We start from the raw sequence: 17,384 nt of genomic DNA on the forward strand, positions 1-17,384 counted from the left end.
AAAGAATTAGCTGTTGTCAGCAATGGCATGGACTCCGCCATTGTGGTCCTCGCAATTGGCTTATAAACTTTGAAAACACGGTGCGTTGCATAATGCCGGTTCCTGAAAGTCAGCTTCGCCTCTATACAGAAATGTTGCTGGGTGAAGCACATGCAAAAGTATTTCAGTGAAGCATAACAAGTGTGGGAAGGGGCTATTGCCAGGGAACACAGTATGTATTCCTTAATTATACACGCATGCACCCGGTATTTCCTGTCACAGTACGAGCAGCGATATGCCTAATATGTGTACCGACAGGCCTTCAGAGCGTTTTCGAACGTGCCTGTGGCAGTTTGAGCCCCTAAGGGCAGTAAATGACAGCCATTTTTTTCCTAACTGGCGGATTTTTCGGACGTTTTCGTGGCCCCTAGGAAGTTTGAAAAATCGTTCGTGGACTGTGCAACTGACCAAGATGCTTTAAATGGTCCTTGGGGCGAACGAGTGGTGGAAGGAGGACAAGAACAGAAATGACCTACGCATTGAGGAATAAATGGGTAAGGAAGCTTGCTGCCGCCATTTTGAAGGTGCTTGAGCTCAAAAAACAAAGTTTTTGCTGATGCCGAGATGCAGGTGTCCCTCATCCAAACCAAAATTAGCTCTTTAAAGCAGTGAAACACAACTCGGGCGTCGTGCGCAGGTTGAGAGTATGTCAGGACAGTTGAGGTTGACGCAAGAGCTGTTGAGAGAGAACCTCAATTGTGACAGAGTTCGGGCCTCATACCACTGAGCTTGCTATCAGTTGATAGAAATAGCTCATATTCGAAGATATTTTCTTCTATATGCATCTCCTTTTTATTCGTATTTGAGAATGTCCGACTCCATTTGCAATTTTTTTTTTGAAGACACTTTATTTGCTGTGCATTTTACTAACCACTGCCTTCTATTGTCTTTTTAAATAACATAAACACTATTCCTTTGTATTCAAATCGGATTAAATTGCTTTTTTATTTTTTCATGTGCTTACTAGAGAGCGACAGCATCAGGCGATATGGTTTCAGCCCGTCTTCACCTAAAACATAGTTTTGCATGACTCAGGGAAATTTGCAAAGGCACTCGGGCAAAACCTGGAAAACTCAGGGAATTTGGAAATGTCAACTTGGTAGACACCCTGAGTGGACAATCCGCTTCAGAATCCATGTTGTGACGAAAAGTTATTGGCTTCAAGGAAAAGAATGATATGCTTTGCTACTGCATGCTCTATAAGCTTACAAGTCACAGAAGTAAGTGATATCGGACGATAATTGCTAACTTGATTTGGACTGCCGGATTTAAAAACCGGAATCACAACACCGCTGCGTCAATCTTGAGGTAATGAACTGGTTTCCTAGGATTTTCTAAAGATTATGGTTAGGTAACATGACACCCATGCAGCATATCGTGGTAAAAATTCACTTGGGATCCTGTCTGGCCCGCTTGCTTTCTTGGCACCAAGCGTAAGCAATTGCTGAAATATGCTTGCTTGAGTGATTTCTAGTGAGCGCATTGCGCAGGCGCCCAGTTCACTGCGCCCATTGTTTCCTTGTTCTGCTCTCGTCTTCGTAAATACTGACTGGAAGGATACGTTGAAGCAGTCTGCTATTTGCGTCTTTTCTGTGGTCATTTGAGATCCGCTTTTTATCTGGTGTATCTCTTCTTTTTTATCCCTTAATAAGTGCACCCAAAACTTTTGTGGCGAAGACTTCAGGAACCCAGGAAACATTATGTTAAAGTACTTTTTGCTTAGATTCCCATAACGCTAATTTTAGTTAAGCACGCCAATTGTACACCTGGGCTGGGTTTTGTTTATTTTTGCGTAATTGTTTTATTCTGCATTTTAGGTGTATTATTTCCAGAGTTATACATGTGCTATGCTGCTTCTTTTTTTTTTCATGCAGGTAGGAATGAATTTTATCTACGCAATGCTTGATGATTCCCTTGAAACATTGCCACAATTCTTCTACAGATTCACTAGATGACGCAAGTTCAGGTTCACTAAATTATAGACATAAGTTATCTACTATTGTTGTATCGTCTGCTCATGCATAGTCGTTTAAAAGTTTAAAAGCAGGTAATCGCCGGCGACTGGATATATCGATTGGTATATCGACAGATATCATTTTGTGGTCCGATATTCCAGGTTCGACTGACACACTATTAGCAGCTATTTTGCTAGATAGGAACACAAGGTCTAACAATGACTTAGAATATAAAGTTTCTCGTGTATTTTCTTCAATAGTTTGCCGTAAATTATGATAAATCATAATTTCCTGTAGTTTTTCAGCACTTGAAACTTCCATATGTTCGGGCGAGAGAGTTTTCCACTTTATGTGGGGTAAATTAAAATCTCCAGTCATTATTAGCCTTGTATTATTATTCAAATGAGTGCACAAAAAAGCGTTTAATTCGTCCAGGAACTCAGGCGTGGTAGCAGGAGCCCTGTATATGCCTCTCACTATGAACGCAATGCCATTTAATGAGATTTTGCACCGCACTGCTTCTGAAAGACTACAGTCTATTCTTTCGGCCCTAACTGATGATTTCACAACTACAGTTACGCCCCCACCTCATGAGCCCCTATCCCATCTGAATATTTTATACCCTGAAGGAACTACACAGTCATTGGGAACTAAGCAATTCAACCATGTCTCTGTAATAATAACTACGTGTGGATTATGAGAGAGTAATATAGATCCAAGTTCTGTGATCTTATTTGCAATACTCCGTGCATTCAACAAGAGAAGACGTAGCTATGCGTGCTGCTTAAAATTAGAAGCGCCCTTCGGAGCAGTAGTTGCAGAGAAGCAGTGCAATTTTCGGGCAGTTTTGTCCCTGCTTTGCGCTATCTCCCACGCTGTCCTCGTGCTTGGTGCCAAATGTGCCATTTGTCCTTTATTTTCAGTTTTTCATGGATCAGTGAAACCTTCACCCCATTAGCTCTTTCCGAAGCAGCACTTTGCCATAACTTCTTTAGAATTTCCAGCGTTTCGGGTGCATAGTCATTGCTGATGGAGTAGGAGGATCCCTTCAGTTTTTAGCAGTTTTTCATCACATGCTCCTTTTCCTTATAGTCATAGAATCTCATGACAACTGGCCTCCTTTTTCAGTCTTTAACCCGGCCTAGGCGATGTATTCTTTCTATCGTCTTTACCTCGATGGCAAACATAACCTAACCTAACCTAAGATATACCTCTTCCATGACTGCTTTTTTCAATTCAATGTCTGTTTCAGAGGCACTTTCTTCGACACCAAAAATGAGAGTTAAAGATAGAGTTAAAAGGCTGCAATAAAAAACACAAGAAGCTTAAACATCAGTCAACTAATGCAATACATTAGATGACATTTATACAAAAACAGCAAGCAAAAAGTAAATAAACAGAATTACTGCGCTAGTTTACCTTAATTAAAGCACTTTTGAAGAGAACAGGATCACAAATGTCTACTACTGGTGCAAGTAGGTTATTTCATTTGACAGAGGGTTTTGGAAGAAATGACCTTGAGCATGTGACAGTGTTATGGGAAGGTACATTCGCTTAGTGACAATGATCTCGACATGCAGATGTAAATGGTGAGGCATGGATCATGAAAGGGCTGAGAGCTGCGTTATGATGGTAAATTTTATGAAAAATGGAAATTCGAGCTTGCTTCTATCAAAAGACTAGTAATGAGATGTTAAGGGATGCTTTCGTTTATGTTACACTAGCAGTATGATTGTAGATTGCTAATATAAAATGAATAGAACAATTTTGGACTGCTTCAATTGCATCAATTAATACGGAGTGATGCGGATCCCAAACCGATAAGGCGTACTCTACCTGAGGATGAACATAAATAGTATACAGAAGCAATAATTTTAATGAGTACGGTGCAAGGAAAAAATTTGTCAAGTATCCTACACTGAGGTTAGCTCTAGATATTATGTATTTGACATGATGTTTCTATGACAGGTTGTTAGTTGTATTCATAATAAGGTTTGTTACAGTGCACTACAAGACAAGGACACAAGAAGGTATAAAATGACACGGCGCTTCTTCTTATACCTTCTTGTGCCCTGGTCTTGTGCGCTGTAACGAACCTTACTACGAATCCCAACCAACTGGGCCAACTTGCCGTTTTGATGCAGTATATTGTTAGTTGTATGACCCCAAGGTAGAGGCACAATGTGACAGATTGGAGAAGGTTATTCGACACATATGTAGGGCAAGTTATGCTGAAATGTGAGATTTGCATGTACTTATATTCGTTAGCATTAATTCCATGTGCCACATGCGGCACCAGTTGTAAGTGTGATTAATGTCTGTCTGAAGGGTAGTGACGTCGGCGGTACTCATTATATTACGATGTATGACACAATCATCAGGCAAGCAGGTATATCTGTAAGGGAATGTTCACGAGTTAGTCATTTATATATACATAGTAAGAATAACAGGGGACCCAAAACACAGACACAGCCCTGAGGAGTGCCTGGTTCTATTGGGATCATGTTAGATGTAGGATCATTAGTGGTGACAAATTGACCTTGAGAAAGAAGAAACATTTGAATCCATTTGATTACTGCCGGGTCTATATTTAGTAAGCCTAGTTTATGTAACAGTAACAAATGGTTAACTTTTTCAAAGGCTTTAGAGAAGTCACGAAATATGCAACCAGTAGAAAAGCCACAATCAAGATAAATATGTAAGTTGTGAACAAATGATAACACTATGCTTTCCATAGCATGCTCTCCATTGCGCCAAGAAAAGGGGAGTGCTTGAAAAATGGGTTGTCGGTCCCTTTAAAGGCCGCTCGTACCCCTTTGCTGATGAGATATTCTTTGTTGAGTGTTTTCAGTATTCTGCAAGTGTTATAAGGGTGCATGATGAGTATTGATGTAATGAGAAGTCAGTGCATCCCATAAAATAGGTAATCCACTGCCTTCTGGCCTGAGGCACGCATTGAAATGCTGTGATTCCCTAAATCAGCGCGCACAACACAAGACGCTTCGGTTATGTGCATTCCATACCATAAATACTGGAAAAACACTCCATGTAGCTTATAATTGTGTTCAATGAAAGGGAAGCACATGTTCAGATCACATCAGTGTGTACAGCTAGTGGGATCTATGCTGATCGGCTTTACATCCACACCTCGATATAGACGAACCCAATCATAACGGACAGGCTTATGCCATAAAAATTGTTAATATACTGTTAAGTAGTCTGATATACCCCAAGCTTGCCTGTAAAACATTTGTGATAAGTTCATTGTATACAAATTTGTTATCGGCAATGGGAAAAATGGGAAAGCAATTAATTTATTGAAAACAAAAGTAGGCATAGTGGGCAGTAATTTTTGCCTGTGCATTGAACTACTGTTTAGTGTTGCTTAAGATGGCACCTTCAATGTGCGAGATTCTCTGGGCCCGGTCCATTTCACTTCCCTCAACGCCATTGCATCTACTGCAGAAAGTACACCCAAGAAAGGGCAGAAAGGCCCGTACCAAGATAAAGATACATGATTGCAAAGAAATAATTGACAATATTGCCCAAAGGCAAAGCATTGAATGTTGTATAAACGGTTTACAGTTAAACCTCGATATAATGAACTTAGATTTAATAAAATTCACAATGTAACAAACTATCTTCATTTTTCCATCTTGGTTGCACAGAAAACCGTATATTTTTCTTCCCGATTTAACAAAGTAATATCCTGACACGGTTTTGATGTAACGAAATGTTCGGCTATTTAATGCACATGCTTGCAGCCGTATGGCTAGTAAATCTAGCAAAGAAAAAGATTAATAAAAATGTCAGCCGAGGCAAAAGTTACTTCAAGCGTCCTTCTGCATGAAAAGCTTGAGCAGAAAAAAAACAGCATCAAAGCACGTGCCCCAGTACACAGCAGGCAGGAAACACCGCTGTGCCGTTTGTCACGTTGGTAAACAACTTGCAGAGGCCGTGGGCCGACGGCTCCTCATAGCGCTCGGAGAAACACAAGCGCTGACAATTCCTTCTGCGCATCGGTAACGGGGAGGGAGTTAACATGTGATAACGTGATCAAGCACGGGCAGGGAGTTGGGGGGAAGCCTTTCTCACCAGGATGAGGGCCACGCGCCAGTTCTGGGAGGTAATCTCCGCAGCAAGTGCAAAGTGCGAGCCTAGATGTTTGGTGCCTTGATGTGCATTGTGTTCCTGCGTGTCTAATGTTGGCAATCGTGTAATCTCAAGTTTCCTAGACACAGTGCAAAGCACTCGCTCGCGTTGTGACAGCGAGTTCATGGTCATCGAGTGAGATCTGTTACCTGAGCATGCCTGACACTGATAAAATTATGAACCTTACTTTGTGCAGCTGTCTCCTTGCTTTGACTTCTCTTGTCTTCCTTTTTTTTTTTTTTCTGGACAGATATCTGTATCTCCTTACACTGTTGTTTTTTATTTGTGGGCGCCGGCTGGGGGCACTAAGTATGGTCAACCATGGCATCCAAGATTTACGGTGCCTGCCGCGTGATGCAACGCACAAAAATCTTCGATGTTGTGAGCCATGTCGATGCATTGCTCTCAGCGCAACCTGCACCGCACATGCTGGCACTCATAACCGCGCTATTGTGGAGCGACATTGCAGTTTGTTTATAAGTGCTTACTAACAAGATACCATCCACTGGGAATGCTCTGGGAATTTGTGAAGTTGTTGATAATGTTGAAACTTAAAAAGAACTCGAATTAACAAAATCCACGATTTAACGAAGTTTTTCACTGTAAGTACAACTTCGGTATATTGAGGTTAAACTGCAATATTTGACCCACAACAGTAATTGTCATTGATCTTGCATGCCTTTCCTTTCATTAATGCTGTGCAACTGGTACTTCCAGGTCACAAATGGCATATGCGTTATCGTATCATGAGAAGCCAACAAAGACACCAAGGAAAACATAGGGGAACTTGTACTTACTAATTGAATTAGAGAAATGATAAATTAATGGCAATGAAGGTGGATGAAAAAACAACTTGCCGAAGGTGGGGAACGATCCCACGTCTTCGCATTACACATGCGATGCTCAAACCAGTTGTGTTACCGCAGCGCGGTTCCCCCATCCATTTTCTTGGGTATTTATGTGTTACTACGAGAACTAACCTTGGGAGTGTTAGCCAGCGCCACTACTCACAAACCTTGGCGGCGGATGTGGAACATCCTTTCTGCCACAGGCGTCACGAGTATGTGATCTTTCTGGGTGAAGGCAACTGGTCAATAAACCTGCACATGCTACCTGAAGGCATCAGTGTTGCCAGGGCCGAGACCCTTGTTATGTAAGAACAAGAAAAAAGGTGGTTAACCGAGGGGCCCGATTTTTATTAACCATATCATTTCTTATATCTTATCAGGTAGCATGTGCTGGTGCGCTGGAATTGTATGTGAATTATTGTACATGTACACACACTGTTTCCTGTACTACTACCTTGTGTGGTCTTTTGGGTCACATCAAGCTACCTATGTAACCTTTAGCCCTAAATGACCTACCAGCATGTAAACTGGAGAATAAAATTTATTTGATTGATATCCGATTCTGTATGTGTCTGAGCTGTGTCCTACCAGTACTCACGTACGAGGCAGAAACCTGGAGGCTTCCGAAAAGGGTTCTACTTAAATTGAGGACGACGCAACGAGCTATGGAAAGAAGAATGATGGGTGTAACGTTAAGGGATAAGAAAAGAGCAGATTGGGTGAGGGAACAAACGCGAGTTATTGAAATCTTAGCTGAAATCAAGAAAAAGAAATGGACATGGGCAGGACATGTAATGAGGAGGGAAGATAACCGATGGTAATTAAGGGTTACGGACTGGATTCCAAGGGAAGGGAAGCGTAGCAGGGGGCGGCAGAAAGTTAGGTGGGTGGATGAGATTAAGAAGTTTGCAGGGACAACATGGCCACAATTACTACATAACCAGGGTAGTTGGAGAAGTATGGGAGAGGCCTTTGACCTGCAGTGGGCGTAACCAGGTTGATGATGATGATGATCTGTATGACAGGACAGATCCTGAATACAAGGACACGAAAGCGATGCCCAGTACCTCGTTCTCCTTGTCATGAATGCAGTGATGCCGCAACAAAAGGAAGCGCACCAACATGATTATGATCAGTGGCAACGACTTCGTCATCTTGATGAGATGTGACTCACATTAAGAACGCTGGATGAAGAAGGTAAACACAGCGCCGCTCTGTCAGCAGACGAAGGAAAAAAACACGTGAGCACGCAGAGGGAAGCAGCAGCAGAGGCCCAGTCCTTGCCTTGCCAACTCCACTGATTCACTGGCAGTAGGTGGCAGAGGTAATTAGTGCCATCCAGCAAGCTGGCAGAAAAGCTCTCTCTCTGACTCCCTCGTAACTCCCTTATATTCAACGGTCTCCACGCGCACCCGCCTATGCGTTGGCCCCACCAGCCCGGCGCCTGCTTAGCCCACTCCTTAAAGTTTGCATTGGCGGATGTTGGCAGATTTGTGGTCCTCGCTCGCTGTGTGCTTGCGCACTGTGATATTTCACGACTCGCAGCGTTCGTACATCATGCTATGGCTCACGAATACTTCAAATACAAGTCCTTGTTTTAATTCGAACAAACTTTCGGGCCCCTTTGAGTTCGAATTATCGAGGTTCGACTGTATAAAATAATTCACTTTATCCGAGTCTGTTATATTATGGTTTAACTGTACAGCAAACATGGATACAATGAATTGTTGTATATAACAAAGGAAACGTAAGTTCAGGGTGTCTACCAACCGGGAAAATAGGGAATCCTCAGGGATTTTGAGTAGTCAGGGAAAACTCAAGGAATTTGTGCCTCAATCAGGGAAAATTAGCTGTAATTTTATTGAAAGGGTCGAAAGTTGAGTAACAGACCGGAATCATAATGAATCGACTTTTTGACGCCCTGTCTTCGTCTGCAGGAGTTGCCAATGTACAGTCAACGACTGACTTTCCAGATTCCCGATAATTTGGACGGCTTCGCAGCACCACCATGTACCCCATAGAGTCAATGTATCAAGATCTGAAATTTCGGATGCAAGAACTCTTCGCCGTCCGATTTTCTGGACGTTCTGCTGTAACTGCAGGTCTGAAATGGCATTAATCAAAGCCACCACTGCTGCCATTTTGATTACCTTGCCGCCTCCAATGGCGCTCTAGCACGCAGATCCGCTGGCAGCCGTAGCCACCACTGCGGCAACGCTAGGCCTAGCTGCTTCGATGTTCGCTATGAAGCATCTTGCCATTGAGTGCCACGTTTTTTTATTGAAAGAATTCGCTGCTGTCAGCAATGGCACGGACTGCGCCTTTGTGGTCCTCTCGATCGGCTTAGGAGCTTGGAAAGCATGGTGCGTTGCATAATGCCGGTTCCCGAAAGTCAGCTTTGCCTCTGTACAGAAATGTTACTTGGTGAAGCATATGCAAAAGTATGCAGTTAATCTGCAGAAAACTAAAGTAATGTTTAACAGTCTCGGTAGAGAACATCAGTTTACGATAGGTAGCAATGCACTGGAAGTGGTAAGGGAATACATCTACTTAGGGCAGGTAGCGACCGCAGATCCGGATCATGAGACTGAAATAATCAGAAGAATAAGAATGGGCTGGGGTGCGCTTGGCAGGCATTCTGAGATCATGAACAGCAGGTTTCCATTATCCCTCAAGATAAAAGTGTATAACAGCTGTCTCTTACCAGTACCCACATATGGGGCAGAAACCTGTAGGCTTACGAAAAGGGTTCTACTTAAGTTGAGGACGACGCAACGAGCTATGGAAAGAAGAATGATAGGTGTAACATTAAGGGATAAGAAAAAAGCAGATTGGGTGAGGGAACAAACTGGAGTTAATGATATCTTAGTTGAAATCAAGAAAAAGAAATGGGCATGGGCAAGACATGTAATGAGGAGGGAAGATAACCGATGGTCATTAAGGGTTACGGACTGGATTCCAAGGGACGGGAAGTGTAGCAGGGGGCGGCAGAAAGTTAGGTGGGTGGATGAGATTAAGAAGTTTGCAGGGACGACATGGCCACAATTAGTACATGACCGGGGTAGTTGAAGAAGTATGGGAGAGGCCTTTGCCCTGCAGTGGGCTGATGATGATGATACAAAAGTATTGCAGTGAAGCATACCAAACATGGGAAGGGGCTATTGCCACGGGATGAAGTATGTATTCTTTAATTATACATGCGTGCACATTGTATTTCCTGTCACAGTGCAAGCACCGATATGCCTAATACGTGTACCGACATGCCTTCAGAGCGTTTTTGAATGTGCCTGTGGTTTTCGCGGCCCCTAGGGAGTTTGAAAAATCGGACTTGGACTGTGCAACTGACCAAGAAGATGCTTCAAATGGTCCGTGGGGCGAACGAGTGGAGGAAGGAGGACAAGAACCGAAAGGACCTACGCATTGAGGAATGAACGGGAAAGGAAGTGTGCTGCCATCGTTTTCAAGGAGCTTGAGCTTAAAAAACAAAGTGTTGGCCGTTGCCGAGATGCAGATGACCCTCATCCAAACCAAAATAAACTCTTTAAAGCAGTGAAACACAACAATGAGGCGTCGTGCCCGGGCTGAGAGTACACCTCAACTGCCCTACCATATATGCCAGCACAGTTTAGGTTGACTTATGAGCTGTTCAGAGAGAATCTAAATTGTGACAAAGTTCGGGCCTCATACCACTGAGCTTGCTATCACTTTATAGAAATAGTTCATATTCGGAAATATTTGGTTCTGTATGCATCTCCTTTTTATTCGTATTTCAGAATTGAAATTTTTTTTTCATATGCTCACTAGAGAGTGACAGCATCAGGCGATATGGTTTCAGCCCTTCTTGACATAAAACATAATTTTTCGTCACTCAGGGAAAACCTGGAAAACTCGGGGAATTTGGAAATTTCAACTTGGTAAACACCCTGAAGATGTTCCTCCCCAATACCAGCGCGTAATGAATATATTCTTATAATGAATATTGGGCGTAACAAGGGTATTGTCATGCTGGATGCATGATGTTCAGCTGTTTAGTGATATGCAACTGTACCGGTAGCAAGCATTGATCTGTAGCTATTGTTATGCCCCTGCAGGTTTTCAGCAGCCGGAGCAGCCCTGGGGTGCTCCGTCTACACTGCCTGTCACCCATGGCCCCCCATCAATGCCAGCAACCATGCCTGCAGCACCACTGCACAGCGGGTATGACCCTCTGTCGAGTGTTCACTGCTGAACTGCACGGCGTATATCTTCCAAGATTTAGTACATATTTTCAGCCCACTTTTGCCCAGATCATTATTTTTTGTTTGTTTGAGGACAAACATTGCATTTCATGAGCACTTGTATCTGAAGTTAGGATGTCCAAAATTAATTTCTCATACTACAGGTAAACCTCTATATAACGAAGTCGGTAAAATTGACAATGTCCTTCATTATCACAAAATTTTGTTTTATTGAAATTTGACCTTTTATGCTAATAAGTATGGTTGCCGATCAATTTTTCTTAACTGGAAAGGGGCCGCAGAATTTTGTGAATTATCGGGCAATCGAAGAAAGCAAATTTGAATGAGAAAGCAATTCATTTTAATGAATGTGGCAGTCAGGGAAAAATGATACGGTTTCATGCCATGTCGACAATATCTCCTCATCGGGGGTATGAATTAAGCGAAATGAGCCCCACTTTCGCGTGCACTCCGCCCCCGCGGCTGATAGCGTGGCCCGCACTGAGACGACGTTACCATGAAAAGTGCCAGCAGTGGGGAGAGAACGCTTCGTCTGCCTCTCGCTCCATCGGGGCAACGAAACTCGACATTATGCCACCTCCAACGCACGGGAAGACAGCTTGCATGATGCCACGCTTTCTCGGCATGCCCACTCTTTGCACATTGGGCAGCAGATTACCTCTAAAGCAGGGTGCGTGGCTGCATATGTGCTCAGCCATGCTTACAGCCATGTGCTTACCCCCCTTGTGTCTCTAGGTATATGCCACCCTGTGCTGCTCTTTAATGAACCACCTTTACGCCAGCTTAAGTTACTTGTAACTAGGACGTGTTGCCCATTGGCAAAGAGCTCGCTTCGGGGCACGGGTGTGTGTGTCACTGATATTGGCACATAACCATTGCGCCATTTACACTGCATACCATCATGAGATAGATTGCTAATCACATTGACATCGGCAATCATCTCCAAGTGATGGATGCACTGCCAAATTTTGTTGGACAGCTGCATGTGACTTCAGAATCTGGCTTCTAGTCACTTAAGCATAGCATTCTGCTTCAGGAATTTAAAACTGGTATGTTGCAAAATCTTGATGGCCACTTATACACACGGATAAATTTTTGCAGCAACGAAAGGAAAAAACTACAGAGGTGAAGCACACGCATGACAGCGCTACTAAAAATAGTAGCATGGGAATTTCAAAGTGGTGTTGCCACCCGTCTTTCATTTTTGTCTCTTTTCTGCTTACCAAATGTCTTCTCATGAGAAGGGTGACTATTTGGTATGGTTGAAGGGTAATTTAAAAAGACAGCTCAAATTGTTCTCTTGCTTTAGTGTCTCTGAATGCATAGATTGCTGTCAAGGCCATGAAAAGCTAGAAAGAAGTGGCAGCTTGAAAAGTAACTTTGTTATAGCTAATGTTTACTGTACTTCTATTTCCTTTTAGTGTTCTTACTCTCGTAGCATAGCTCGTATTCCTTATCACTTGATCGTGATTGTCATCAGGCTGTTTTATATGCTCAGTGCAGGTCAAAGGCCTCACATTAGCAATCTTCCTTTCTTTACCCTTTCTTGCAGTGTCAGAATCCATTTTACTACTGCAGGTTCCCTTATCACTTGACCCACTGCTGCCCTTGGCAGCCATTGTGTTGCTCCAATGACTACCGCTTTATCTACTCCACATATTGACAGAGTCATGAGCTACAGGATGTGCACTGCCTCCTGTCTGTAAGATTACAGTAACAGGGGCTCTTGTCCGCCATTATTTTAAAAAAATTGCGTTTATGTTGCTAGCTTTCATCCTCCGCCTACATAAAGACATACCTGCCAAAGTTGACATTTTTATTCTAAAATGCCCATTTCAAGTGCTCTTTTACGGTTGCTGTATTGGCAAAGGATATTTTCACATTTTTTTATTTGCATACAGTTTTAGGGGAAAATCAGTTGCTGAGTGATTTCTTCTGGCCCAATTTTTCGGGCCCATCGAGTAGTAGAACGTTGTTAATATGTTCCTGTTACGTACATTTTCACGAAGCCAACGTTCAACTTTTGCTAGCGAGAACACAAAAAGATGACCCAATAAAATTACGCTCATTTTTTACCGGTTCATACATTCCCAGACAGTACGGTTTTTCGGCACAAATGTTCAGTACGTCGCCAAACTGCTATTGTATGAGACGTTTTCCTGCCACTAGATCCTACATAAACAAGAAAACGTGCGAGGCGCACGTGATCGAGAACAGTACACGGCTGCCTGCCATGGCAGCTTCACCGCAACACTCACCCGCCTATCTCCCGTAATAATGCTGGTGCGCTCTCACTTTCCCATTTCAGTACAAGCGAATTTCGCACATGGCATTCCCAGCTATCACCGCTAATCCTATTGCCATAAGCATCTTTGCCCATCTGTTTCACGATGCATGGTGCCATTGGAAGCACACTTCTAACAGGCTATAACTGAAGCTTATTCCGGTACCAGCAAACCTTCGCCTGGGTCATCACATGCCGCATTCACAGCTATCACTGCCAACCCTATTGCGATAAGCATCTTCATCTATTTGCTTTACAGCGCAGTGGTGCGTAGTGCCATTGGTAGCGTACTGCATGCTTTTAGTAGGCAATAATCCAAAGGCATGGCCGTTCCCAGTTGCAGGCGGCACGACGTGGGCATTGCGTTTCGCTTCTGCGGCATCTGGTGTCGCCCATCAGCTCAATATTGTTTCAGTTTCCTGTTGCCCTCTTAAAATAGCACACAATAGGAAAACAACAAAACGCATCTCCGGCCACTGAAGCACCACTAGTTCGAGGCGCCTCGGTTTCTCGTGCAGCAAGGATCCGCGCAACGCTTTGCATTACGTAACGTCAACAATAGTTCAGTCTGTCAAATTTTTTAGTTATTTCAGATTGCAAGTTTTGCCGGTTACTATGTTTTTTTCTCAAGTTTATTTTTATATGCATGAACAAGACTCTACTGCATATGGAGCAACCTGTGCAGCAGCGACGTCAACTGATAGAACCAACGTATACAACAACCAAATTATTGACAGCTGTTATACATTAATATTTGTTAATAAACTTCATAAGCATTTCAGCTCATTCCTGGCATGATTAATTGTTCCACTGAAACTAGGAACAGAGTGCCAGTTCACAGCACCCCTTGAGAGTGAAGTCTGCAAACCTTTAACAGACAGTCAACGTATTCAATAATCAAATAATTTTTAGTATTTCTCAAAAAAAATTTTTACTTTTTTGCTTTCAGCGTAGCGTTTTTCAAATTCCAAAATTGGCAGGTCTGTAAAAATATTGCATAACTTGGCCAGATCCACTTCTTAAAGTTACACTAAAGGCAAATATTAAGTAAACCTAAAGCAATAGAATAATGCGCGAGAATACCCATTCCACACGGGCACAGAAAATAACATTACCTTCCTAATGCCGTAAATTTTAATGTCATACTGCATACTCACTGCACATACTGCAATTCACTTGGCCATGAAATGCATACTCGCGTTCCCATTGTCTGCACATTCGGACAATACTAAATGAATTTGTAGCAAAAAACAATTAATATATTCTTCACTTCCTTTTAAAAAGTGCTCATTTCTCACAGTGTAGTGCATTCTCACAACCATCGCCACATACGTGGCTATCGAATGCATCGAACGCTTTGGCTTCAGGCAGCTTGTGGCTGGGTGGGAAAATGACCTTTCTAAAGTAAACTATATAAAATATGCCTATTAATGTTTTTTCACGCCATTTCTTAAACACTTGCTACCTAGATAATTTTTTCAATGGTTTTACGTTTGGCAAGCAACCTTAACAGATTCACTGCAGCTATTGCCATTGCTATGTTTAATGTCATTAAGTATGCACATATAGCAGCAACCGAAATATAATAGCATTAAGAAATGTAAGACCTTGCATTTTAATCGAATTAACCTCACCTGTGTGGCACGGGTATAAGGGGTCAATATTATTAAGGCGAAAGCCTTGTATGTTTCATCAGTCAGTCGACCTTGGGCAAAAACGCGTTGACATACGAAAGGCATAAAAATGCTACGAACTAACACTTTTTGAGATAATGCCTGCACCGATTCTAATGAAATTTGTTGGACTTGAGAGAGAAAGTTAAATTCTAGTGACTAATGAATCTTCAAAAATTCATAAGTTTAAAAAAATATAGAAGCACAAAGTTTACAAATTTATAGCTCTGAACCAAGAACAGATATTACAGTTCTGTAACCTGCATCCATTAGATCAACCAAAGCGGACAAATTTCATATGTCAGTTTATATCTTACGTGAATTTGTGACATTGTTTAGTGGGTTTTGCGAGAGCTCTATTCACATATTACTCGTCTTTTTTTTTTTTTTTCTGAGAGCCATTTGTAATACATATAGCAATTTTGTTTGCTCTAGATGTACTATTATATGCAATTTACGGAACTGTGATATCGCCTTTTATTGCTGAGTTACAGAGTTGTAAACATGATAGTTTTGTTTTCTGAGATTTTTCTATTTTTGCCAATTTTATTAATGAATTGACACAATAAATAAAAAATTTGCAACCAGCAGTCACTAGATTTTAACTTTTCTTTTAAGTGCGACAGGCCTCATGGCGCAGTGGTCCCCGAGAAAAACGATTTCTCCTTTCCCATGTACTGTTTAGATAAGAGCACCTGAGCTAAAGCTTCCTCTAAGAGGGATGACTAAACGAAATAGACTAAGCAGATTAAGTGGGATGTGTACGTCATGTGTCAGTCATTAATGCATCGGCACTTAGGCTTTCACCTTTGTCACCTTAGGGATAACTAGAGACCCTGTGAATTTTTGTGAACAGAGCTTTAGTAATCAAGAAATTGAGGTGAATGTAGGGCATGATTTAAGGCTCCCTGCAACATTCATGTCCTAGCCCAGTGATGTAGGCACTCGTCATTATAATACTATCACTAGTGCATAACCATTTGTATTAAAAAAGATAATTGCATCACACTATAAAATGGAAGAATATGCTACTTGACCACTTCTAATAAATTTTTAGAAATAAGAACTCATTGATGTTACCTTTGACAGTGCAGGCGGTCAAAAGGTTTCATTTTCGCTCAACTCTGTGCTGCCTGCGCTTTCAAGTTTCCGTAGTTTCATTGCCGCATAGGGGTGCACTGGTATTGCTGGCTTGCGAAACTCACATAAACTGCTAGTAAAAGAGAATACCACGTCCATGTGATGTCACGAGATGCCCTAACGATCCATGCCACTTGGCCAAGAGCAGCTGCAGTGGCAAATCTAATGCACTGTGTTGGCTTGGTTTCTCCATGGCCGGGCGTTTGTGTTTTCACAGAAAAACTTAGCGCTGTCTGTAGGGCACCGTTTTAGTCACCAATGGCAGCAATCGCGTCACTCCCCGCCCGGACAGACAATTTGAATTGCTATAAAGGCATGTGGATCCTTCAGATGCAATTTTCCCTTGAACTAAGTCTTTTTCTTGGTACAAAACAAGCACTATGAGGTTTCTGGAATTATATTTGAACACTCCACATTGACTTAACCCCTTTGTTGCATGCTGTGTGCTACAGTGGACAAATTTCAGTAATTTTTGGAGGAAGTATAATGCTTCCGAGAAGCTCTTGTGCATAGTGTAAACTTCAGTGGACGACATAGAGTTTCTATAGCTGTGCTGGAAGGTGTCGCCAACCACTGTTTTTCCCCAACTCGGATTCAAAAATACTGTCATGTTGTTCTGACAGGTCACGTGCATCCCCTCCCTCTTATATATAACCCTCGTGACATTACAGTTAAGTACATATTTATTTATTTATTTACAGTACCGTCGGCCATGTGGCTCTAAAGAGGGGAGCGGTTACAGAGTAGTAGTGTAAAGCAAACAGACAACTGCAGTGAGTTCTGGTAGTAAAATGATTCTCCCAGGGATGAAAGTGCTGCGCCAATTGAGCCACACTGCGCCGCAAAGGAAATCCTGGTACATTCCTTTATGGCAGGTATTGCGCGCCAGGCCTGTGCCGATCCACACCTGCTCCGACTTGGGAATACATATATTGCGCATGCGAGAAGGCGCCGCGCATCAAGCCACCCTTCTTCGCGACTCACCCTTGCACGCTTTCCATCACAGCTACAGCATAGACACCTAACCATGTTTGCAACATCGCCGCCCAGTTGAA

General features: G+C 42.5%; 1 protein-coding gene across 6 annotated transcripts in view; it reads left to right on the forward strand.

The window, feature by feature from the left end:
• LOC126524296 (uncharacterized) overlaps positions 1 to 17,384 on the forward strand; it is a 105,764-nt gene that overhangs the window by 14,466 nt on the left and 73,914 nt on the right. For all 6 annotated transcript variants that reach the window (XR_008610968.2, XM_055067229.2, XM_055067228.2 and 3 more), the window contains exon 3: positions 11,086 to 11,191. Coding sequence is in view for 5 of the 6 variants with exons in the window: in XM_055067229.2 (XP_054923204.2) it covers positions 11,086 to 11,191 (106 nt within the window). In the remaining variant the exon portion in view is untranslated. The remainder of the gene's footprint in view (positions 1 to 11,085; positions 11,192 to 17,384) is intronic.

The sequence above is a fragment of the Dermacentor andersoni genome, chromosome 3, assembly GCF_023375885.2.
Source record: "Dermacentor andersoni chromosome 3, qqDerAnde1_hic_scaffold, whole genome shotgun sequence".
Lineage (NCBI taxonomy): Eukaryota > Metazoa > Arthropoda > Arachnida > Ixodida > Ixodidae > Dermacentor > Dermacentor andersoni.